Source organism: Pelobates fuscus, chromosome 10 (genome assembly GCF_036172605.1).
Source record: "Pelobates fuscus isolate aPelFus1 chromosome 10, aPelFus1.pri, whole genome shotgun sequence".
In the NCBI taxonomy this organism is placed as follows: Eukaryota; Metazoa; Chordata; class Amphibia; order Anura; family Pelobatidae; genus Pelobates; species Pelobates fuscus.
Genome location: NC_086326.1, coordinates 59,239,230 through 59,265,444, shown reverse-complemented (window position 1 = coordinate 59,265,444; position 26,215 = coordinate 59,239,230). Strand labels below are relative to the sequence as shown.

Genomic DNA, 26,215 nt, shown 5'->3' with positions numbered 1-26,215 from the left:
TGTCCCACAGTGATTTATTTAGATAGGTACCCAAACATGATCCCTCCAGGTTCATCTTTATTGGATTTGCAACTGGGCAGCAATAGTTGCCCAGTCGCTAGTCCTTTTCTTATGACCGCAAACCGTCACTGGCTGCTTGCTGTTGAGTAGACATGCCCCTTATTTACTAACCTGAAGTATTTTTGACTTCGTATTAGTAAAGTAGTTTGAACTAAACTAAAATTTCCGTGGCGACTAAGTCTACTGAACAAAAGAAAAGTGGAAATAATGGTGGAGAGTTCAGAAGGTCACAAGCAAACATCATGCGTTATGCAACATTTGAAAGATGATCCTGTGTATTCCTTCCTCAAACCAAAAATACCTAATTTAATGATGTTCACATAATGACCGTTCCCATTCATGATATATTCATGGAATTCTGAAGATGCGAAAAGTGTCACATAAAGGGCTGCTCATATTATTGAACTCACAGTTCACGATATTTAAATAGAAAAAATCCAATCAAATATTTTAAATTTATATTAAAATACAAAAAATGAAGAAAACACCCCCCCCCCCCCCAAAAAAAATAAAATGAATGGGAAAATATCACACCCGTTATATAGGCTACGGAATTTGCAGACGCTATATAAATAATTAAATAATAGGCAATCCACTTGCTGATCCTACAGAATTGTCGTTCTTCTCTAGTACTTTGCAGCTAGGGTATTTAGATAACCCTTGTGTTACAGTGCCATGTGTATGCATGATTACACAAGATGAACTCCCAAAAACTCCATTCTAACTGTTGACTTGCATCTGAGCATTATGTGATTTAACAAACCGATCATGCAGGCACCACCTGGAGATAGAAAACACTATAAGATGGGATATGGAGAGTAATTGGATGCTTTTTGTAGAGTTTAGGTGGACGTTAAAGGAAATTAATTTACCATGGGGTCAAAAGGCTTTAAACACATCTTTAAAACTGTAAATTTGCTGACTGTGACTAAATATTACATTTTTTTTTGGTGTTTCGAATTCTGATCCAGATACACACATTATCTTATTAATGCAGTACAGGGTTAGTGCTTCTCCTTGTGAGGGCAGGTTAACCTCTGAAGGTAAATTTCACTTCTTCTGTCCATCACATCTGAAAGTTGGTGAAGCCATTTGGAAATTATTTTTTTTATGAGATCAGAGATGGGACCTTCTTGTAGTGACCTCTTTTATGCTCTAAAGACTTCTTCAATGATGTATAGTATTGGCACAGTGATGCCTAAGGTAATTTCTACACAGATTTATAAGAATGTAATTTAATACTTAAAGAATTAAATGTAAGAAAATCTAAATGTGTATGTGGCTGATGAGCCAGCAAAAATGAAGATGTAGTGGTGGACCTTGATGGGTAGATAAGGAGAGGGGATAGCTGGCTTGTTGATTTTCATGGGAATCTAAGATATATCTAGAGTTTAAAGCCTTTGCTTAAGCTGTTCTAACAGTAGTGAAATCACAAAGGTTTGCCAGTGTGTAGAGGATAATCCTATCCCAACCTTTGGTAATGTCGATATGGTTTACATGGTTCTTACCTAAAAATAAATATGTAAAATCAGAATTTAGTTTATTCTATTAATTGCAATGTTTCTAAGAATATTGAAATGTAAGTGGTTTTCTGACCATTTTGAGCAATCAATGGTGCGTAAAGGAGCAGTCTCAAAACAAAATGGGAGGTTGTTCCTTGTTTGGAGGCAGAGCTGGTTAAAAGATACCTGCACGCCCCTCTAGCCAGCAGAGAAGGAGAATTGTTTAACTTGGAGCACAGCTGCTAAAAGTAAATGTTTTTAAGATGCTATGCAGGGCTTAAAATTCCAAGTTCTATGCGATTAGCCAGGTCTAAAAGTTACTTGCCACTGTAAAACCTATTCTTCATTATGATCTCTATGAATGGACAAAATAGCAGCATGCACAGCTGCCCTTGTGTGGCCTCTGATATAAAAGTTAAACACTTATAGTAGATAACTAACACATTTACCTTTGCTCTGAATGCGGACTATAATTTTTCATACCCATCTATAGGTATGAGATGGAAGGAGGAGGAACTTACTTGTGATCTCTTTACCATGAATCGGTCGGCCTTTGTGGGGTCATGCAGGCGGTTATTTTTGCTGCATTTAAAGTATTCCCTGTATAATGACTGAGTTGTGTTGGAGATGTTTGCTAACAGCTGTCCATGGTCTCTACAGAATGTGAAACGACCGTTCCACTACTCTACTGTTTAATAGTTAAAAGATGTATACACAAACTGTACAGCCATTCTTAAGTTTCTACTCTCAAGGCACAATAAGGATTTTCACAGGCAGTAGATCGCCTATTAAACAATAACAAACAAACTAAGTTTTTATTCATCAAAATTAAAATAAAATTAGTAAATAACAGCAAAATGCTTTAAAACTTGCTCAAAATCGCCTTCTAAAATCATCTAATGTTTAAATTCTTAATTCTCACGGGGACAACTGGTGAATATATTATTCATTATATTAGTACTTTATATTTTTAATCCGGATCTACTTTACTTGCCCAGCTGTTTTACAGAAATCAATCCCCCTTCTGAACATTTAGATTTATGTTCAAAGAACTGAAGTTTTAGATTCTTAAACACAGATTTAATATACACCTTGTGTAATACTTGGCCATTTGACATGACCTACTGATTAGAATAACAAAATCTTTATAATTTATAATGTGTGTAATATATTATGCAGGTGACTTTGATCAGTCTTTCTGTACTTTGTCGAATGGTCCTGTATTCCAGGCATGGGATAAATCTGTGATGAATTGGTTTATAACACCTTCACTACCAACTTGGAATAAAACGGTGCACCAAATTCAAGGTTTTTATATTACAGTGACTGTGTATGCATATGATAAATGTGTGTTTACATTAAATACTTTAAAGTGTATATATGTACGTGCATGTTTTCTAGATTTTAAAGATCTATCTTCCAAAGGGATATTTCCAGCAATAATTGTTCTTGTCTCTCTAAGTATTTGATAGCTGACACTCCCCCTCACCTCTTGGCTGATGGGTAACAATTTACAAATACATTACATGATTAATATTTACTTTGCGTATTTTTTTTAATGAGCGTGACTAGAATTCATTCTTCCAGATGATTGATTTTTTTTTTTTTGCAGACTGGTGGCAGTTTAAATAGTTTTTCCTTTTGTGGGAAAACTTATCCATATATCATTTTTTTATTTTTATTTTTATTTTTGTTTAAAAACCACCCTGCTATTAGTGTAAATAACGTCATCGCTCTTAATTTGTTTTATAAACAAGGGGGAAAAAAAATCATTGCCATGATAATGTTGGCATTTGTAAGGATTCCACTCAAAATTCTTTAATGTAGCTCCCAGACTGCATGCAAAATTGCAATTACTTCATTTGTCATTGTCACGTGTCCAGTTACTGTAGGTGATGACAAGTATGAAGAAAATGTATATAAAACATTTTGAAATTCAGATTCAACTGATCTCTAAACATTGATTTTGTTGCCAATTAAAACGGCTTATTTTAATTCCTAAATGGGGGGCGAGCAGACACCCATTCACCCTTTATGTGACTGACTGATTCTACCATAGCTAATAACAGTGCATTTGATGGACCAGTGGATTCGGTTGTCCAACTTCCTCATGGCAGAGAGGGTGTTATAGGTGGAACTGCACCTGTTCTGACCATGTACTATACATATTTTGAAGTGAGCAGTGATCCAGAAGTGCAGTCCGTCCCTCTATGATATATTTTTATTTATTTATTTTGTCTCTGTTTTTCAAATCAAGGTTTAAATTAGACGTCATACCAAATCTAATTGCTGCACTGCCTGCCAGTTACTAAATTTGATAATCACTGGACACCGCAAAATGTATGTTTTGCCAGGATTCAAAAAATTGGTTTAACGAACTTCCTTTCACTTTTTAGGTTTGGGCTACTGATGATCAATTGTTGGCATTATTGTTAGCCAAGTACTAAAATGTTCCTCAGTAAAATAATGTATTAATGCTCTTAATGTAAAAAAAAAATAAAAAAATTTCTGAGATGGGGGAGTAGAGTTGGTAATTTTAAACGGTGCATGTCTAATTTCCTTTTTTGTTTTGTTTAGATCCACATATTAAAGTTTCTGGGAAGAAGGAGAATGTTAAGGAAGCCAAGGAGAGGATTATGTCAGTGCTGGACACCAAAGTATGTTGACATTAAATCGTAATTTTATGTTCTTTCTTAGTTTTTCTTTCATCACTATATTAACAAAAATACTATGCACACCCTCTTTGTTTTGAAAGGATATTAAATAATTTACTGTCAGGGGTATAGAACAATATATTTGTACGAAGATTAAATGTGTTGATCCCACAGATATTAAAGCAGATCTGTCATCTACTAAACACGTGGATGACGGGAACCTTTTAAATAGACTTCCATGTGTGTTCGATACATTGTGCTAACCTTTTCTGCAAAGCATCATGGAATGCAATGCAATATACCTTACTGCCCCTATATGGTGCTAAGCCGCTACATTTCCACAGTAATAGTTAGCCAACAAAGACATTGGTTTAATGTTTTTGGATAAGCTTACCGAATGAATTAAGATTTTTTTTTTTTAATTCTTTATTTTGGTTGTGCAGGTGAACACAATATATGAACAGAAGCCACAACAGCGTGTTACAAGGGTTACAGATATTAGACAGTGGCATAGAAATTTGCACATTTTTTGTTTTTAAATATAGATAACTTGCGTAATTAAACATTTGAGTTGTGAGAAGATGCATTACGTTCAGCAGGTTAGTTAAAGAGGACACTTCACACATAACTATTGAGATGACTAAGACATTACATTTGTATGTACATTCTGTGTGTATGGGTGTACGATTCAAACAACTATTGTTAAGGTACTTGCTTTACAAAATTGTTTCAAGTGTAGATTTCTCCGCAATGCTGGAGAGTAACCACCAGGGGGCAGAGAGTTACTGAGCTTGTCGGACACAGCACATATGTGTACTTAGGCATTTTGCTATACAGTTCTGTAGTAATAGCATCCGTACTAGTAAAATCAGAAACAAGGAGATGCTAAACAAATAATATGCAGTGCTAGTATTATGATCAGATACTGTTAGCAGCCGCTTAGTTGGTCTTGCAGCAGTGCCGAGTTGGCTGACGTCCTGGCCCTGATCAAGTCCCCTGCGTGTCCCGCTGATTGCTTGAGGGCTGAGGTGCTTGGTGGTCAGGAGTGTGCTTGTTCTTTTATTGCAGCTGGCGTCAGTCTGGGGTCCAATATGATGCCTGCATGCTGTATCCGTTACTCCTTTTTGTGTGGGTGAGGTGGGAGCTCAAATAGGGTGCCCTGAGGTCCGCCGGTAGCAGTGAAGGGTGTTGTCTCCAACGCTTCAGGTGGGAGCGTGTGCTCCGGCTTGTACTGGGCCCGGCGGCCATCTTAGATTTCGCCGTGCGGTCTCCATTCGAGCCGTTCACCGCTCGGTTAAAGGAGGTGGTCTCTGCCCTTCTGGTGAGGTCCGGGATAACCCCCCCGGCCCACAGGGGGGGAGAACGGGGCCCCAGTAGGCGCAGGAGAGGACCCGCCGGACTAAGTGCGGGAGATCGGCCGCCTCTCCCGCCAGAGCCTCGCGGCAGGCCGCAGTCCCAGCTGCCCAGCATACATCGCTGCCGGTAGGACGGGGGCCAACCCGGGTAACGGTGTGGTAGCCTGAGTCCCTCTAGCCGTCTTGTGGCTGCTGAATGGCAGTTTGTACGGGGATTTCAGGCTGTTTGTTGGGGTTTAATTCAGGAGCCGAGGAGTCCCACGTCCATCCAGCTAGGCAGTCAGGCCCCGCCCCCATGAATTAAGATTTTTGAATTCACGATTAAAAATATTTTTTTAATCAAAATATTAAAGTATATCTTGTATAAAATATATAAATAAAGAAAACAAAATCAAATGTTACAAAATATTACATAATTTGAGCTTATCCAAAAATATTAAATTGAGATCATAGTTTTTTTTTTTGTTTGTTTTTATGTGTATATTAAAGAAAAAACACCAGAACTGACTAAGCTTGGAGATTGTGACAACTCTATGAATGGTTTACTCAGTGTAAAACTGTGATGGGATCTAAATTCTGAGAGGACACTGCAATATTCAGGGTCGGACATTCAGGGTCGGGCATTTTTTTTTATTCAGAAGGTCTATTGAGAAGGGGTGGGGCCAGAGAGGGAGTGTTTCCTCATCACCAATGACAAGCATGCCACCTCTCAAAGTGAGCATGTTGGTGCAATGCTCTTCCAGGGCAGCCCATGCTCAGAGCCCTGCTAAAGTGCTCTAGCATGAGTAAAAGACCCTGAATATATTCTGCGTAGCACTTGCACTGTGTTTGCTTCTGACTGGTCTCTATTTTCTTCATAAGTGGGTTACTACAGAACAAAAGAAAAGCGTATTGTGCATGTGTTTGGGGGCTGCTGTGGGATTGCGTGTGTGTAGAGTGAGTTGATTGTGATATTTTGTGTAAATAGGTTGGTTTCAGTTTTGTTTGTGGTGTAAATGTGTGGCTAGATGCGGTAGAGAGTAAGTGTGTATAGGGATGTAATAAGTGTGTGCATAGGAGCTGTAGTGTATGTGTGTGTATATAGGTGATGTAGTATATGGCCTTTAGGGAGTGTGTTTGCTTACAGGGGATCCAGAGTGTGTATTTCAGGAATGTAGTATGTGTAGGTGGTGCAGTGTATTGTGTGTGTGTGTGTGTATATATAGAGGATCCAGAGTTGTGTATGGGAACGTATGTGTGTGTGTATGTGTGTGAAGTGTTGCAGTGTGTGAATGTGTTTGGGGGATATAAAGGCAAAAGTAAATCTATGTATGTGTGTATATGTATATGTTATTGGAAAAAAATTATACTTTATATCCATCCTCCTTTCCTACCTTTGCTCAGAGGGGGGGGGGGGGGGGGGATTATTGCTTGTAATGTCTGGTGTAGAGTAAACTCTGGCCAGTAGCTCCTCTGATTAATCACAGCAACACTCTGACCTGGCGAGAGGAACTCTGATGAGCTGCAGGCCAGAGCTCCTGGGTTCTCTCCTCTCCCTCCTCCTCCTGGATTTTAGTGCCAGTGTGCTGATTTTTGATCTCCCCACCAGCCTGTCATGGCACGCAGCAGGACCTGCACTTGGGAAGTGCGGGCCCTGTAGGAGACGGTAAGAGAGATCTCCCCTCCGGCCTTGGCCCATGGCCATCGCGGCCCGATGGCCAGTTTGTCCCTGTCAATAATTCACAATCCTAAAAGAAGAAATTGTAATTTATTTATTTTTTACCACTGATGTATATAAAAAAAAACACACTACTATTACCTGTTCTCTGGTACTTATTATAACTTTATTGTCAAGAACAATAGAAGAGCTGTTGGGACTCTTGAACATGAACTATGGGACAAGTTGAGTTATTTAGGCCAGGAAAAGTCTGTGGGATTGTGGAGCATTCAAACATACTTATCTGCTAATATATCAATAATTACAAGGTAACATACTGGGTTGTTTGCTGTAGTCAAGTTAAACATTTAAAGAATGTTAATTCTTTGAAAACACCCTAACCAAGCATCTATAGACATTGTTTATGGAAAATGTCGGTTTATATAGCTTAGACAAATTATAGAATGCAATAGCAGGGTGTATGTATATGTAATCAGGCATTTTGGCAGATCTTTTTCTTAAGGTTGTATACACTTGTAAACTAATTCTGCCTTCAAGGATATTTCCAAGCATTTTGGTGAAATGAATCTGCTTACTCTGTTACTTATTTGTATGCATTTGAGTTAAAAGGACGGTACAAAGAAAAAGAAAGTATGAAATGGACTACAAACCTTTTAAATACCATCTGTAAAAATGTTTTTATATAGTGGAAGTTCAGAGTGATTGTCTGCTTTAAAGATTGCATAATGCCATGTCCACTGTAACCTCTAATGTATTAGATTGACTCATTCCGGGTTAGTCATTATCTGCTGAGAATTCAAAGTGAATGTAATCATTTTCAAACCAAATAGGTAAACTAAACATTCCATTCTGTTTGGCTATTTTAGTCTTACATTTTAAATTCACTTTTAATTCCCAGCAAGCCTTGCTTTAGTGAATAACTCTGATTCGGTCGTGAGATGGCACACAAAATGTTGAGGTCTATAAACTGCAAAACTATCTGGATACAAAAACAGTCTGCTATTCTGTACACATCTTCCAAGGAGAAACATTTGCTTCAATGGAATGAAGGGCTTTGTAGAAACGTGTTTCTTGCGCATGTATATGTTAAATATCAATTTGGAAGCTTTTAGAACAATGACGAGGGAGAGGTTAAGAAGTGTTAGTGTTCTTTTTACTAATAATGCTTTTGTGTTATTTCAGAGTAATCGGGTCACGTTAAAAATGGATGTTTCCCACACAGAACATTCTCATGTTATAGGAAAAGGTGGCAACAACATCAAAAAAGTGATGGAGGAAACCAGGTGCCACATTCATTTTCCAGACTCCAACCGAAATAACCAAGCTGAAAAAAGCAACCAGGTAATCCTAAAGCCCCAGTTTTTATGATGGAATTTTGCCAGGAGCATCATATAAAGCGGTGGTTTTCAGTTGTGGCTAATACATACCTCCCAACATTTTAAATGGACAAATATGGACGCTTTCATATTAGAGGTGTGAGTGGGGGTGTGGCCAGGAGCGGAGCTGTTCTGAGAAGTTTTAGAGGACTTAATTAATGCAACTAAAATGTAATTTAGAAAATAAAATCTTTTTATTGTAGTTTAGACACAATACTGTATTCCTGCTGTGAACCTCTGTGGTACACTCTAACTCACCAACAATATGGAATTCCCAGAAAGTGAGACATTACATAGGAAAGTGGGACTGTAGGATTTGAGTCTAAAATAGGGATTCGCCCTCCTAACTAGGTACATTTGGGAGGCATGTTAATATGGCTACATTATTTGCATGTGGCCACCAACATTCAAATATTCACATTCTACAAATTCCTAATTTAATTTTCTGATAAGAAGGTGAACTCCAGGACTTGGTGATGGCTTTGTGGGCTATCATGGAAAAAAGGTTTAACACTTGCTGGTAAATAATATATAAAAATAAATTATATTCTCATAAAATAGTGACAATAATAACATAGTACATCGTTTTCTCTTAATGTAAACACCATTAAATTTATGGTTGTCTACAGATGTGCAAAATATCAGGATGCTTCGAATGACAAGTGGAATGACAAGTGATGAGATTTAAAAAAAATATATAGATATGTACAGTGGTACCTTCGGTTTACGAATCTAATGCGTTCCTTGGGACATTTTGTATTGCGAAAAATTTGTAAACCTAAATGTGGTTTCCCATAGGAATGCATTGAAAACAAATTAATCTGTTCCGGAGGTCACAAAGTCAAAATGAGCTGGTATGGAAACCAGCCCACCATGCAGAACACACAGTAAAAGGCATACAAACGACGAAGCTCAGCTCCCTACTTTTCCACCACTTGAGAAATGCACCAAACAAGCTCCAAAAAGTCCCAAAGCCGCTGCAAAGAAACTCGAAGCAAAAACCACTCCAACATCTCCACACTCGACACCACTTGCTACCCATAGACTCCAGCATGCACGGGGGTAGCACTATAAACCTCCCATGCGCAATGCATCCTAGGGAACTTGCTTTGTATTGCAAAAAAAATTAGTAAACAGAGGCATTATTTTCAATGGATTTTCATTTGTAAACTGAAAATGATGTTAACCGAGGCATTTGTAAACCGAGGTAGCACTGTATATTATAATATAAATATATGATGTTTCCCTTGCAGGTCAGGAACATTTAAAAGAGCATACTATTTTCAATGGTTTATTGAATGATGCATAAATTATGGTACATTTATAACTTAATTGGGACATAACCATAATAATGAAAATGGCCACAAAATGACTGTACTATCAGATCTGGGACATTTGGGAGATAGAATGGTTGTCTACAGATGTTAAATGTCTCCCTTTCTATGAATCTGGTTCCATATAGTTTTGCACTATGCCTGCGATGGTAAATGTTCTCACTGTGAATGTAAGTGTCATGGAACTATTCACGTGGCTAAAAAGTGAGTGTTTGCCCAACCCTATTGATCAAAAACAGTATGTGCTGCCCACAACATAGTTTTCCTGTTATCTGACACTCTAGATTTGATGGCTTCCAATGGGTGAAATGTATATTTTTATTATTTAGTGCTTATACAAGTTTCAAGTTAGATTACAAATTGGCTCAGAACTCTATAACATCTGTCATGGTCCTTTTCTGGCTGATTTATCTATCACTACACATCTGTTCCTATTGAAACGGTTTGCTTTTACATATCCTATGCACATTTAGCAAGCTTCTTGAACCATTCACTTTCCTGTAGTCTGCCGGTTGACCTACAGACCATTTGTACAGTTAATGTTGTATATCAAAGTATCTGGACCAGTTACAATGTTACAGACTTCGAATTCTATCAGTAGCAAGTTGAACAGTGTTATGTAATGTTTAAAAATCTCTAAATCTCAGTTCCAGTGTTGGTTATATTCGCATACCGTTGTATAGACAAAGCCTCCATAAATAATGCTAATCTTCTTCGCAGCTTTTATCTGTTATGTTGCACTGTAGTGTTCATTGTTCTTGTGCTTTCCTTGTTTCACACATCCCTGCTGTATTCAAACACTCTCTTATGTTCTAATTAACTTGTTCCCAGGGAACTTGGCTAGCTCAAGGTATTATGCAACTTTTAAGGTAACTGTGCTCTGCATATAAAGTTGGCATTATTACACTTTGCAACAATTAGGCTTATATTTCTATTTTCTTGCTAATATATTTGGTTTGATTGCACATTGCAACTTCTTGATGTACAGTGGGAAACATAAAATTATCTTGTAGCCTTTTCTGTGAGTTGCAGGACAAATAAACTTTTTGTTCTTATTTAATTTTTCAATTGTTATGCAGAAATGCATTAGAGTAAGAGTAATGCAAAATTAGTTTCAAGAGTAGAAGCTGTAGGACATAAAAATGTAACGATCCAGAACAGCATAGGTTACTGCATACACATAGTGAGAAGGTTAACGGTTAGGCTGTCTCTGGTTTGACAGCGTGCGGTTTGTTTAAACGGACTCTATAGGCACCCAGACCACTGTACACTGTCCCTTTTGCACTCAGTGCTGCAATGTAAACCATTGCAGTTCCATAGAAACGGTCTGCCTCCAGTGGCTGCCACTAGAGGGCTTTCTGGATTGAAACTGACCTTTGGTCCAGTATCTAATGCTGGACATGTGGATGTCCAGTGTCCGATATTTCCCCATAGGAAATCATTGATTCAATTTTCATTTTCGGGGTGGGGGGAGAGATGCAGGGGAAGCGATAGTGCCAGGAATGCACTATAGTATCCCTTTAATTTGTTGCTCTTCTTTAGAAAGCCCAAATGTGGTTTGGTAGACTGTTTTCGGATCATGTCCTACAACTTGCAAACCTATGTAAGGTAACGTGTTATCAAGGTCAGGACCAGAAGGGGGTCTTTAAAGGTGAGTGAGGACTCTTGCTTGGAGATTGCTGAGGCAAAAAGAACAAAGAGCAGTATAGTCAGAGGGGAGTAAATAGGGAGAAGATGTAGATGGTGAGAGGCTAGATTGGTCCTAGGGAACTGATTGTAGTTGTGTATCAGGGCCATGCATAACATATAGGTGATGGAAGCGCACTCAACCCTTTGTCCTGGAATCCTGGGTGCTGTACTGGACAAGTCCCAGTACCAAAGGGGACCAAATGTGAAATTTGAATATAGAAAATAATCCAGGCACTCCAACAAATTACAAACAAGGCAGTTTAATGGAACCAAAGAACAGAAAGCAATGTTTCAACCCCTTAGCTTGACAAAGACCCTAAGGGGTTGAAATGTTGCTTTCTGTTCTTTGGTTCCAATAAAATGGCCATGCATAACATGACTTTTTACTAGTGAAACTGAAATATTTCAAACCTTTCTTAAATGTAATGCCTTTGCTGTTTTGTGCAGGTGTCCATTGCGGGCCAGCCAGCTGGTGTGGAGTCTGCAAGAGTAAGAATAAGGGCAAGTATTTAAGTTTATTTTTATTTTTTTAAACAGATTTTAATAATAATTTGTATGACTTAATTATATAGAATGCAATGTTTAAATACTCTTATAGATGAGACTGGTCTTCCATTTCCAATACCTAAACAATTTTTGTTCCCCTATTACTTTTGTGTCATAGGCTGCTGTATATATACTAGTAATACAAAATCTCAGTGGTAGAACAGACTTCCTTTGGTACCCTCCTCGTTCCATCCATCCATTTTTTTATTTTATTTTTTATAATAAAAGTTACAAACTAAAGTTTCATAACATCTACTCTCTAAGCTACCTCCCATAGATTTTGTCAGGAGTCTTAATTCTCTGCCATTTAGGTGATTAAAGTGTCCCTTTTATGATTATTTTTTCTTTTTTTTTTATCCATCTGGAGCATTGTTTGAGTTTTTAAATCCAGTTGTTATGCTTCCAAGGTCTGGTTGGAATTTTGATTTATTTGGCTCCTTGTAGGACTTGTGTATTGTTCTACAAAATCCTTCTTTAGCAACTTTAAATGGTTTGGATGTTTCAGAGACATGTCTAGATTATTTCATGGAATTGTGGTTTTTGATTCATTAATAAGAGGTTGGTTGATTTCAGAGTCCAGAATAAACCAGGTTTCTGCATGTACCAGTTTCATTTATCATCTCTTTGATCGTTTGTTGAGTACTTTAGTGTATATGTGGGTAACACTACTCTTCAGATACTGTTTACTTTGGACTAATTTTTTCCAAAAAAGTGCACTTTTATTTTGTAACCCGGTCATTAAAAATTCCATGGATCCTACCTGCATCCCACAACGATATTTGACATTTCAGTACGGTTTAATATTATTTATTTAAAACTTTACAGCAGATTTTTTTTCTTCTTTCAAATAACATTTAAAAGGTGTATGGAAACGTATTTAATCTTTTAGACAGAATGGAAAAATAAGAATCTAGATCTAGAAAGTCATCCTTTAAAGGAACACTATAGTCACCTAAATTACTTTAGCTAAATAAAGCAGTTTTAGTGTATAGATCATTCCCCTGCAATTTCACTGCTCAATTCACTGTCATTTAGGAGTTAAATCACTTTGTTTCTGTTAATGCAGCCCTAGCCACACCTCCCCTGGCTATGATTGACAGAGCCGGCATGAAAAAAAACACTGGTTTCACTTTCAAACAGATGTAATTTACCTTAAACAATTGAATCTCAATCTCTAAATTGAACTTGAATCACATGCAGGAGGCTCTTGCAGGGTCTAGCAAGCTATTAACATAGCAGGGGATAAGAAAATCTTAATTAAACAGAACTTGCAATAAAGAAAACCTAAATAGGGCTCTCTTTACAGGAAGTGTTTATGGAAGGTTGTGCAAGTCACATGCAGGGAGGTGTGACTAGGGTTCATAACCAAAGGGATTTAACTCCTAAATGGCAGAGCATTGAGCAGTGAGACTGCAGGGGCATGTTCTATACACCAAAACTGCTTCACTAAGCTAAAGTTGTTCAGGTGACTATAGTGTCCCTTTAAGGAATACTCCAATCATTAGAACCAGTACAGCCTGTTATAGTACCAGATGTGTCCATGGTAAATTGTCAAACTGCTTTAGTATGGATTAGCAACTCACCTGAGTACCATGGTGTGCCTATGCCATGTCTGCTGCACCCAATCGTCACCAGCACATGAAGTCAGATGCCACTTCTTAGAGCAATATAGGACCACAAATAACTGTCTGAGTGCATCAGCTGAGTGCTTTCACCCAATGATCATTGTCCATTGGCTTGCTTTGCTCTAAGCTTGGTAGGACCCAAAAAGCAGTTTGACATCTTGTCATTGGATGCAATTGGGGTGTTCCTTTAACATGTTTTTGATTTTGTTTTTTTTCCCTCTTTTATTTTTTATTGTCGAACATAATTGAACAGCATATAAAAGCAGTTAATCAGTGGTATTCTAAATGACAATACTTAACTCTGTTTTGGACATTCGAGAATTAAAGTGACATTTTCACAAAAGTATTCTTCTTTTTATATTCATTTAAAACTAGTTCATATAGATTAAACATGTTACAATTTATTTCAGCACAAAATAAGGCAAATTAGTAATATTTCATGGTGGTAGAGTGGGAAGAAGCATTCACGGTTTGGATGATTTATTTATTCCTTAAACAAATATGGAAACTAGTCAATCAGCAATCTAAAAGTACTACCAATACTGTATTGGTATCTCTGTCAAACGATATTCTAAAGAGTAAATTCACCAAACAGTGACTTGGGAAATTTGGGGTGGGGTAGCTGTTCCTAGTTTACATGTGTTGACCTACACTGTTCAATTCCTTTTGTCATATTACCTGAATTCATGGTTGTACTTTGTACAAGCTAAGAAGGTTATTTGATAACTTGTGAATTGCTGGGAATTTCAAATGTTAATTGAAAATGTTGGTTCAAAATAGCCAAACTATAAACATAGCGGACCTAAAGGATTCTTCCAGTTCCACTATTTGGCCTAAAATTTTTAACATTTGAGTATGTTGGTGGTTAATTTAAGGGATTAAGGGGACCTATCTTTCAAAAATGTTTTTTCTAAGACTAAAATAAAATATAATTAAATTGGACAGATTTTTGTTATCATTTTATTTCTGTCTCTTCAGGAACTCCTACCTTTGGTATTGATGTTTGAGCTACCAATAGCTGGGATTCTACAACCAATTCCTGACCCAAACTCTCCTACCATTCAACACATATCCCAGACCTACAATATAACGGTTTCTTTCAAACAACGCTCAAGAGTCTATGGTGCTACTGTAATTGTAAGAGGCTCACAAAATAATACCAGTGCTGTGAAGGTAATGATATACAACAATTGGTAAAAGATATTAAAATGGCCCCTTGACTCAAATATGTGGCTCATATTGCAACTGTAGTTCGATTTTCCCAGCTGTGGAATAGCTCATTCTAAAAGGAAAACTTCACAGTGGAATTATGAGTTGCTTCGTTGCACTCATCCAGTAAGAGAATAAATCTGTTTAAATGGCTAGATTCCAGTTAAAATGTTTAGAGATATGTAAAGCATTGAAGCCTAGAAGGCTGTTCATGACCTGGCATTCAGACGATGTGAACTCTAAAACATAATGATGTTTACCTTGAAGTTCATGCTACACGGCAACATTTATTTTAATTGCAGTACTATCAATTCAAAGGGAGTTTTAAAAAAAAAATAAAAAAAATCAGGCCAAAGTAGCTCATCTGGAAGCAGAGCTGATTTTTTCCATTTTGCCCCATGAACTTCACTTTGATTTCACTTTGATATCCTGACAATTTGCACATACTCACTGATGACCCTCTCAGTCTGTTTTTGAGAGCTGTACTTGATATTATCAATTTTGCTTGCCAGGACAGTCTTACTGACACAATGCTTACCTACGAAAATTTGGCAATAAAAGGGGCATTTTGCTCTTCTTTTTCTAGTTAAAATTAGTAGTGGTCTTTGTTGTATGTGATAGGACAGTTCCTATTTTAGGGTCCCATTTCACAAGTCTGATTTTATTTTGTTGGTGTGCAACATCCAGGAACACTGCAAAACTGACCACAGAGCACAACATGAGTCTATCATTAGATTTGTTCGCACTGCATGATGGGCACTAGGACATGGTCCTGTGTGTTGGAACTAGCCATGAGGCTGTCTGCCAATGAGGCTTGCTCGATGCCAGGATGACATGCCTCTTCAGTAGACTGACCCACCCATCATAGATGTTGCTGTGTGTTATGTCACAATGATCCTGGTCACCCGTAGCTTGCCCGCTCCCCATTGGAGGTATGGCTTAGGCTAAGGGGTCCATCTGAGGCTTTTACAAGATCATGTATGTTGCAAATAAAGGAGGTGGATATACATTCATATATGATTTGTTTTTAATTTTGTAACACTTTATATAAATAAAGAATTAGAAAGTGAGGTTGGGTTGGGTCGATTAAGAAATTACTCTATTCAATGTAATCATTGGCTTAATCAAGATAATACTATTAGGAGAATAAAGTGGGAAAAAATATTAGAAGAAAATAGAAAAGAGGATTACATCATATAATCAGTTATAAAAAATGTCTGTATTTTATGTTTTGTTTTTTACTTAATGTAAGGATCTAGGCTTGGTAAATAATGAGTTAACATTTGCTCTTTTCACTCTCTACATTTCTGTTTATATTATGTGTCGTTTGATGCACGTGAAATATAGGAAAACGTTCTTTGAGGATTTTGGACTATGCACCTTGTATACATTCCATAGCTAAATACAAGTCATGTAGTTAGAACAAAATCCTGCCGAGCATTTTGTTTTTCCACTGCTGAATTTCACTTTCTTAGCAAAGTGCTAGGAGGGCTATAGTGCAGCCTGTTTTCATTTGTAATTTAAACTTTTGTTTTCCTTCTTAGTAACATAAACTGTGAAAGGTGTTCTCATCCAATAAACACACACAACAGCCTTATTCTTTGGAACACAAGCAAGCAATTATATATTTTTTTCTATTGTTTAACTCATTATCCTACTTTTCAAGAGTTTGAGAATCGACCATCCTTCACATATGGTTCCGTTCAGTGTTCCTTTAATATTTCTAAATTTTAGTGACACTATAGTCACCAGAACTACAGCTTAACACATTTGTTCTGGTGAGTATAGCCTGTCCTTGAAGCCTTTTGCTGTAAACACTGCCTTTCCAGAGAAAAGTTAGTGTTTACATTGCCGCCTAGGGGCACCTTCAGTGGCCAATTCTCATAATGGCCACTGAAGGTGCTTCCGGGAGCAGTGCTGCACAGTGTGACAGTGTGCATCACTGATGTTGAGTGTCCACGCTCTGCATTGAGACGCTGAAATTGCCACACAGAAATGCATTCATTTAATGCATCTCTATGAGGAGATGCTGATTTGCCATGTCGGCGTTTGGCCCTTCCTCCTTGACAAACTCAACCATTCCATGTTACTATAACTAGTTTCGCCACTTGTTTCTGCATTTGCTAATATCTTTTTGGTTTAGGGTGCCATTGATGATACAGATCATCTACACATATATAACCTTTTACTTCATCTTGCAATTTGCGGAACAGTATTTAACAGACTTTACCTACAGTTCCTATAAAGCAAGGAAATGTTTGGAAATATAAGACAGATCAGATACAATTTACCATTTCTGTCTAAGCTTTAATACATCACAGAGTATATTGTTTCAATTTTCTTTGGTGTATTCACACTCTACTTTGTGGCACTATACGCTTTGATATTTATCAGGCTGTATCAATTGCCATATTGAAACATTTGATCGTAACCTTTCTGCTACATTGTTGAGTGATTTACCCTACTTTATTTTAGTCATAGTATTCTCTGTCTAGAGCTGGACATTCAAATTTTCATTATATTTTCATTATAGCTGTCTATTTTGAAATTTTTTGATGTCGATTAATACTTTAACTTGACATACTATCTCTTTATTCTCTCTCGGTACATTGAAGTTAATTGAGAGTAATTTATTTAATTTTTTTGTTTGGTTATCACTATTGGATTTTTTTCACTATTAAGTTATGTTTTAATTACTTTATTTACGGCAGTGTTCTGCCTATTTCTCCTCTTCATATTCTATTTAGGGTTAACCCCTCCACTGCCTTACTAATTTACCTTACACTAGGCTTCCACTCTGTTAATTTTCTAAAAGCATCTGTATTCTCTACTGAACTGGCTGCACCAGTGGGACACATACTACTCTGTTGGAAGTGTGAAGTCTATAAAGTGATTAACCACTACCTTATATGGGGGGGGTCCTAATGTCCCCCTGAGGTCCCCACCCATGAGCGGTGGGTGAACTTTAAGCAAATGGTGGTTGTATCCATTGATGGTGTGCTGAGACTTTTTTTTGTTCTGTCCTCCTGCCAAAGAAAAGGAAAAGAATAATTCTTAATGTTGCATGTTCATCTTGTAACAAAAAGTTATGAAACACGCTATGTTTTGAGAATTGTTCTGTTGCTTGACTAAAACAAACAAGTGTTGGGATAAAAAAAAAACTAACTTTAAAACGATATAAATCCAGGGATTGATGAAATAATGCAGTTTCTGGATTATAAGCATGCTTGTTGGGTTAGCAATACCTTTTACGTTCATAATCTTTCTTGTTTTGCTTTAATATCAATATGACTGTCTCCTTACAGGAAGGTACAGCCTTGTTGCTTGAACACCTTGCTGGCAGCCTGGCCAGTGCTATTCCGGTCAGTACTCAACTTGATATTGCTGCTCAACATCATCTATTTATGATGGGACGCAATGGTGGGAACATTAAACACATCATGCAGAGAACAGGTGCTCAGATCCACTTTCCAGATCCTAATAACCCCCTAAAGAAATCCACGGTCTACCTCCAGGGCACCATTGAGTCAGTTTGTCTTGCAAGGCAATATCTCATGGTATGTATATAAATCTCTTGCAATGTTCTCTTCCTTAGTTAGCACTCTAAGATTTCATGTCTATTTAATGATCTTCAGAATGAAGCACGTGTACAGTAATTAAACATTTAATCAAAATCTAAACGCATAAGGCACTCCAGCTTTCTTGAGTCTGTAATTTATTTTGTATTTTTCCCCCCCTTTTCAGTTTCTAAAATTGCTGAATTCAATGGAATCTGCACTTTTATAAATGCATGCCAAAACACCTCCACTGCTGTCAAACTGCCAGGAAGGCTTTATTTGGCTTCCATTAGCGCCACAGGGCTAACAGTAAGTCATACTAGGCACAGTGAGCTGTGCATAGAAGTCAGTGAATAGGAAGCTGTGTGCAAACCGTCGGCTCCGGCACAGATCTTCTGAATGAGATGAGATGCCTCTGGTCGGTCGGACACCAGATATGCAATTTTTCAAACTCATTTTTTTTTTTATATGCCCCCAAAGAAAACATGCATTTTCTTTTACTAAACAGGGATGTATAATGCCAAAGAATTTTTCACGCCTCGTCTCTAAATAATAGCAATCATTTGTTACTAATAAAACCGCAAGGGTCAATTTGCTAAATGCCAAATTGTAGTGGATGAAAGTCTGAATTGCAAAATTCTGGACTAATTGGTTGATATGTACAAGTTCTTTAAATGTGCTATAGTTGCAGCTTGACTACTGTAGCTTAAATGTTGGCATGTGGGTTTTGACTTTCTGAAATTCAGTGTTGAAGTAAATAAGACTAATCGTATTATTCATTAGTGTTGTGATTCCTCCTATGGTTTATTTTTGTGTTTGATATATTCCCTCTCCCCGTCTGGGTTTGTTCAAAATATGCTTTCTGTAAACTGTTATCTAAACCTTTGTTAAACATCAACCTAGATTTGAGTCAACATTCTAAACTTTATTTTGGTTAATGCTGAAAAAAAATCTTATGGATTTTTTTTTTTTTTAACTCATCTTTACATTGCATTAAATTGTAATGTCCCAGAGCTTTAGTACAGTGAAAGTTAAAGCACCATAACCTCTAGACCTTTCCACAGTGGTCATGGTGCAAGAAGTCTTTTTGTGTGTTTTCCCTGTAATTTTTGTCACTCTGTTTTTGAGCAATTTTGTATAAACCTCGATGACCATGAAAACAGAAAATAAATAACTGCTTTCATATCCTGTTTATGGCTGCACCTTCTTATTCTTTGTTTTTCTTTCTGCACTGATCTGTAGATATTTAACATTTTGTCTGCATTATGCAGTGTATCTACATATCAAAGACTGCGGGAAGTAATACAAAGATATACAGGTTATTCTCCAACGTGATAATTCAAAGTTAATTCAGAGTGGTTTTTAAATGACCAATGTAACCAAACCGGAAGCACAGCTGACGTAGAGATTGTTTCTAGACTTGGTATTTTTACCTTGAATTTGAAATTAACGTTGAATTCTCACTTCAGTGAAAAACCCTGATAAAGACAAAAATTACAGGTTCTCTCTGATCATAACAATTGTTACAGAATCCCTGCCTAAACCAGTTGGACAGTTTCTGACATTTTTTTGCAACACTTTTATTTATTTATTTTCACTAATGGGCTTTATATTAAAATACTATTCTACCTCTAGGGTTGTCTTCCACTTGTTTTGATGTTTGACATGAAGGAAGAGATTGAAGTAGAACCCCAGTACATTACACAACTCATGGAACAGTTGGATGTCTTCATCAGTATAAAACCAAAGCCGAAACAACCAAGTAAAGTAAGTAAATTCATAGTTTAGGGTTTTAAATATATTTTTGCATATTGCTTCCTTTTCAAAATCTTAATCATGCTGAAAAGTGGTTCCTGTTTAAGACATCCTTATTAGATATGAAAACAGATTTTTACATTTGTATTTATTTTAAATAGGCCAGGAAGATAAGCTGTTCACTTCCTTATCCAGATTTTAATACACTGATACATATAGAACTCAATATGAACTAGTGCAATCGGGAACTTTGCATTCCTACCTATTTGGCTGAATAATTAATATTATAATTAATATTGAAATATGTACTCAATATTTACCAGCGGTATAAACATGTTATATTAGTCGGTATATCTTCATATATGTTTATCCTTTTATATACAGCCTGTTTTTTCTACAGAAATCTGAATGTGTGTATGTATATGTGTGTGTGTGTGTATATATATATATATATATATATATATATATATATATATATATATATATATATATATATATATATATATATATATATATATATATATATATTTATTAATTCCTCTTTTGATCATATAGTTAACTTGCTCTCTGTTGTATTTTACAGTCTGTGATTGTTAAAAGTGTGGAACGAAATGCCTTAAATATGTATGAAGCTAGAAAATGCCTTCTTGGACTTGACAGTAGTGGGGTTCCAATGACCAATCCGTCAACAGTGCCCTGTCCAATGCCATACCATGGACTGGACATCTTGACAGCAGGTTTAGGACTTACTGGATTAGGTAAGTGTCAGTTTTATTGACATTGCAGGAAATATATGGTTGTCTTTATTTTAGAGTGCCTTGTTTCTCAAGGCACTCTGAAGAATGTATAAAATCTGAGTTGTAAATATATATGATCCACCCTGATAAAATGCATGCAGGCTGACATCTTTAAGTTTGCAAAAGTATTATTTGAATAAAATATTACTATTTTTCAAATGTATTATTAAAATGATCATGCATTATACATGTCTTAGTTTGTCTTTTTTTTTCAATTACTCATCGCTTTCTTGAGCCAGTTTAGCCTGGTGAAGATGCCTGTATTTAATACAAGGCTAGCCACTTATTGCCCTTCTAGATACATTTTACCATAATTCTGTGGGAATTATAGTCCAACAAGTGAATGGCAGATTAATAGATTGGTTAATCCTCTGCTAAAATAATGATTGGGTATCACATGCAGTTATCCAGTGTAGGATTTTAGTCTTGTTCTGTTTTGCAAAAGTTTTCAAAATGAATGAAAATAGTACTATAACTTAATATACATATTTTATTATAATTTTTTACAGGTCTCTTGGGTCCAAACACTTTATCTGTAAATTCATCCAGTGCTCAGAATTCTTTGCTGAATGCCCTTAACAATTCTGTTAGTACCCTGCACAGCCCAACTTCAGCTCCAAGTCCAACACTATGGGCAACTACACTAGCAAATACTCAAAGTAATCCAGGTAATTATGGTAATTACATTAGTGGGAGTTCAATGCAACTGTTTTTTTTTTTTTTTTAAAGATTCTTTATTTTTCATTTTTCATTCTTCATAAACAAAGGTTGATGAACGTTTTACAGAAAAAAGAGGTTGGTTAGTCAGGGGGTAACAATGATACGACACATTTTTATTTACACATAACTCTGGCATTGTGTTTGGTATCTCTTACATAATATTCCCTTGGGGACTTGAGAGGTGGGAGGTTCGTGTGTATGACCTTACAGGTCATGTTCACTTTGGTCAGCCGTTGTTGCGGGGGTTTAGGTCAGTTATGATGTTTCTGACCAGGTAACGGTCCCAAAGTTTGCCAGTTAATAGAGACAAGTTAGGTTGTAGGCTTGTTGGGTCAGGTATTTTGATGACGGTCGTTCTATTGTTGGGGGAAGGGGGAACATTTGTCTTGGGAATTACGGCCTTTGAGTCGTTTAGTGACTGTGGCGATGGCGGCATGGCCTAGTAGGTGGGTTGGGTGCTGTGGGGAGGGGGAGTGTTGGGTAGGTGGGTTGTTAAGGGTGGGGAGAGGGTTATGAAGAGGGGGGTTAGAGGCTGCTGCCCTCCCGGGTACACCCCCCGAGCCCAGGGTGGGTGGGATTGGTGTGGGGTTGGCTGGTTAGGTGTGTGTCTTCGCATTCGTTCTGTGTTGGTGGTGTTGGTTGCGTGATCTGGTAGATCACCATGGAGGGTTACTGTGGCCTTCTAGCCATGGGTCCCAAACTTTGTGGAATGATTTAGGGGTGTCGTGTATCTGTGCTGTTATTCTGTCCATATCTATACTATCTGTGATTTTTGCGTATATTTGAGGGTGGGTGGGTATACGTGATGTGGACCAGTGTTCTGCAATTGCTCTGCGTGTGGCAAGGGTCACTCTTGCTATGAGTTTATTTTCATTGCGGGTGAAGCTGTCCAGCGGTTTGGAGAGTAGAAGAGCCCATGGGTCGAGGGGTACTGGCTTGTCCAGTAGTCTGGATAGGAGGGTCGTTATCGTTAGCCATAAGGGGGTAAGTTTAGGGCACGTCCACCAGCAGTGGAGGAAAGTGCCTGTTTCGCCACATAATTTCCAGCAGAGGTTGGTGGGGCACTGTTTCATGGCTTTTAGGCGGTAGGGAGTGAGGTACCATCTGAAGAGCATTTTGTATGCCTGCTCTTGATGGGTGACGCATATCGAAATGGATTTGGTAGATGCCCAGATGTCAGCCCAATCTGAGGGGTCTTCGGGGGGTCCCAGGTCTTTCTCCCAGGCCGTGATGTATGGGAGGGATACCTGTGTATGGTGTGTGGTTAGTGTCTGGTATATGGTTGATATTTGGCTCTTTCTGAATGGTGAGTGGAGGGTGTCCCTTTCAAAACTGGTCAGGGATGAGGTTGCTGCTAAGCGGACTGTGTCTGTTGCTGCGAAGCTTCGAAGTTGGAGGTAGCGGAAGTAGTCGTACGTGGTTAGGGTTTCGGGGTTGGGGATGTCGGTGTATTGTAGGGGCTTTCCATTGGGGTAAAGGTGTCCTAGTCGAACTATGTCTCGGTCTTCGAAGTGGGCGTAGTCTTGTGGAGTGAGGCCTGGTGGAAACATTCTGTTGCGGAGGATTGGGGTGAGAGGTGATAGGCCCGTGGACAGCTCGAATTTGTCGCTTAGGTGGTCCCAGAGGTCTAGGGAGTGGGTGATTGTTGGGGAGGTGGGGGGTGGCAGCGATCTGTATTTTTTTTGGAGCCACATGTATTGGGAGGGGTGTTCTTTACCGAAGATGAGATGTTCTAAGTCTACCCAACGTTTGTGTGAGGGGGGAAGGTGCCAGTGTTGAATTTGGGTGAGGTGAGCCGCATGGAGGTAGAGTGTAAGGTTGGGGAGGCCTAGCCCTCCGGAGGGTTTGGGTACGTATAGTGTGGATCTACGGACTCGGGGTTTTTTCCCGTTCCAGATGAAACGGTCTATGGCAGTTTGCAGTTGTTTGAGGTCTGTTTTTTTACAGGGGATGGGTAGTGCTTGGAAGGCATAGAGGAATTTGGGTAGGAGGTTCATTTTAACCGATGCTATTCTCCCTAGCCAAGATATGGTCATCGGTTTCCAGCGTTCCAGATTTAGGAATGCTTTTTGGAATAGTGGGGGGTAGTTGGCTGTGTATAGGGTAGAGGTGTCGTTGGTGATTTGGACCCCTAGATAGGTGATCGCTGATGGGCATAGTCTGAAGGGGAAGTCCCGTTTCAGGGTGTGGATAGTTGATTCCGAGAGGTTAAGCGGCATAAGGTCTGATTTAGTGGCGTTGAGTTGATATCCGGAGATTTTTGAGTAGCTTTGTAGGGTTGTTAGGAGGGTGGTTAGGGTCGGGACGGGGTTAGTCAGGGTAAGGAGGATGTCGTCTGCGTATGCTGCGATTGTGAATGTTTCGTCCCTGATCCGGAGCCCTTCTATGTGTGGGTCATTACGTATGGTCTCCAGCAGAGGTTCAAGGGAGATGGCGAATAGTAAAGGGGACAGGGGGCAACCTTGACGGGTTCCATTCAGTATGGGGAAGGAAGGTGGGGTGGTGTTGGGGATTAGGAGGTTTGCGGTCGGTGTGTGGTACATTGCTTTTAGAAAAAGGGTAAATTCTTGTGGGAATCCGAATTTGTGGAGTACTGTAAAGAGGTATGGCCATAGAAGGCGATCGAAGGCCTTCTCGGCGTCTAGGGAGAGTATCGCGGTGGGGAGGCGTTTATGATTGGCATACCAGATGAGGTCTATAACTCGTCTGGTATTGTCTTGTGCTTGTCTTTGAGGGATAAAACCTACTTGGTCTGGGTTGATAAGTTTTGGTAGAAGGGGGTTGATTCTTGTCGTCATCACTTTGGTCAGGAGTTTTAAGTCTATGTTCAGTAGGGAGATGGGGCGGAAGTGGCCTGGGTCTTCGTGGGTCTTACCGGGTTTGGGTAGGAGAGTAATGTTCGCTCGCGTCATGTCGGGGGGTAGTGGGGTGCCTTTGAGCATTTCATTAAATACTTTGCATAGTCGTGGGGTGAGTATGTCTCCAAATGTTTTATAGTAGATAGCTGTCAGGCCGTCAGGGCCAGGGCTTTTATTGGGTTTTAAGGTTTTTATAGCTGCTTGCAGTTCTTCTGGGGTGATGTCTGCGGAGATTATCGTTCTAGCTGTGTCTGTGAGGGAGGGGAGGGAGAGTGTTTTGAGGAAGTTGTCTGTTAAGGTTTGGGCGAGGTCGGTTTGGGGGTTCGGGGTGTGGTTGTAGAGGGACGTAAAGTAGTCTTGGAATGTCTTCCCGATTGTGTGGGGATCTCTACTCAGTGTGCCGTCTGATGTACGAATCTTGGAGATTCGTTTCGAGTCCGTTAGGTGCTTAAGGCGTTTTGCTAGCATCGAGTCTGCTTTGTTACCCTTCTCGTAGTATTTTTGTTTGGTCCATGTAAGTGCTTTAGCTGTGGCTGAGAGTGAGAGGCGTTTGAGCAGGGTTCTGGCTGCTGAGAGCTGGTCAAAGAGAGAGGGAGTTGGGGTTTGTTTGTGTAGAGTTTCTAGACGGCCTATTTCAGAGATAGTGTCCATGAGTTGTCTGTTGTGTTGTTTTTTGCGTGTCGTTGCAATGGCTATTAATTTGCCTCTTATGACCGGTTTGTGGGCCGCCCAAAGGGTGATTGGGGAGGACACAGAAGGGTCATTCAAGGTGAAGTATTCTTTTATGTTTTCTGCCAGGGACATGGTTACGAGCTTGTCTTGTAGGAGCTGTGAGTTGAGCTTCCATGTCCACGGACGTGTCATGTTGGGAATTGAGAGGGTGAGGGAGATGTCGGCATGGTCCGACCATGTTATATGGCCTATGGAGGTGTGTGTGATTCTGGATGTGATGTTTGGGGAAATGAGGAAGTAGTCGATACGGGAGTAGGTGTTGTGGGGATGGGAGTAGAACGTATAATCTCGAGTGGAGGGGTGCTGGGCTCTCCATATATCCAGGAGGTTATGTGTGTGAAGGAATTGAGAGAAAGGGGCGTCGTTGTGCGAGGGTCGTGGGTCCCCTTGAGATTTGGATGTGCGGTCCAGGGTTGGGTGGTGTGTGGCGTTACAGTCGCCCCCTACAATGGTGAAGGTTGCCTTGAGCGTTGTTAGGTGGGCCGAGAATGTTTGCCAGAAAGCTGGGTCTGGGGTTGTGGGGGCGTATAAGGAGGTGATAGAGTAGGTTGAGGGTCCTATTTTGCCCGTGAGCGTGAGGTATCTACCTTGCTTGTCCGGGAAGGCTTGGACGTCGGTCAGAGGGCAGGTTGTTTTAAGTATGATGGCTACTCCTTTAGTTTTGGCTTCTGGTGAGTTGGCATGGAAGCTGCGGTTGTAGTGTTTGTTTCGGAGTGGGAAGTGTTTGTGAGGGGTGAAGTGGGTTTCCTGAACTAAGAGAATGTCTGCTTTTTGGCTGTGGGCCCATCG

At 38.9% G+C, this 26,215-nt stretch overlaps 1 protein-coding gene across 3 annotated transcripts in view; it reads left to right on the top strand.

The window, feature by feature from the left end:
• The window catches only part of BICC1 (BicC family RNA binding protein 1), a 189,385-nt gene that overhangs the window by 143,594 nt on the left and 19,576 nt on the right, over positions 1–26,215 (top strand). For all 3 annotated transcript variants that reach the window (XM_063435238.1, XM_063435237.1, XM_063435236.1), the window contains exons 4-11: positions 4,140–4,219; positions 8,411–8,569; positions 12,075–12,128; positions 14,777–14,971; positions 18,313–18,564; positions 20,200–20,331; positions 20,903–21,077; positions 21,626–21,784. In XM_063435238.1, the coding sequence (XP_063291308.1) occupies positions 4,140–4,219; positions 8,411–8,569; positions 12,075–12,128; positions 14,777–14,971; positions 18,313–18,564; positions 20,200–20,331; positions 20,903–21,077; positions 21,626–21,784 (1,206 nt within the window). The remainder of the gene's footprint in view (positions 1–4,139; positions 4,220–8,410; positions 8,570–12,074; positions 12,129–14,776; positions 14,972–18,312; positions 18,565–20,199; positions 20,332–20,902; positions 21,078–21,625; positions 21,785–26,215) is intronic.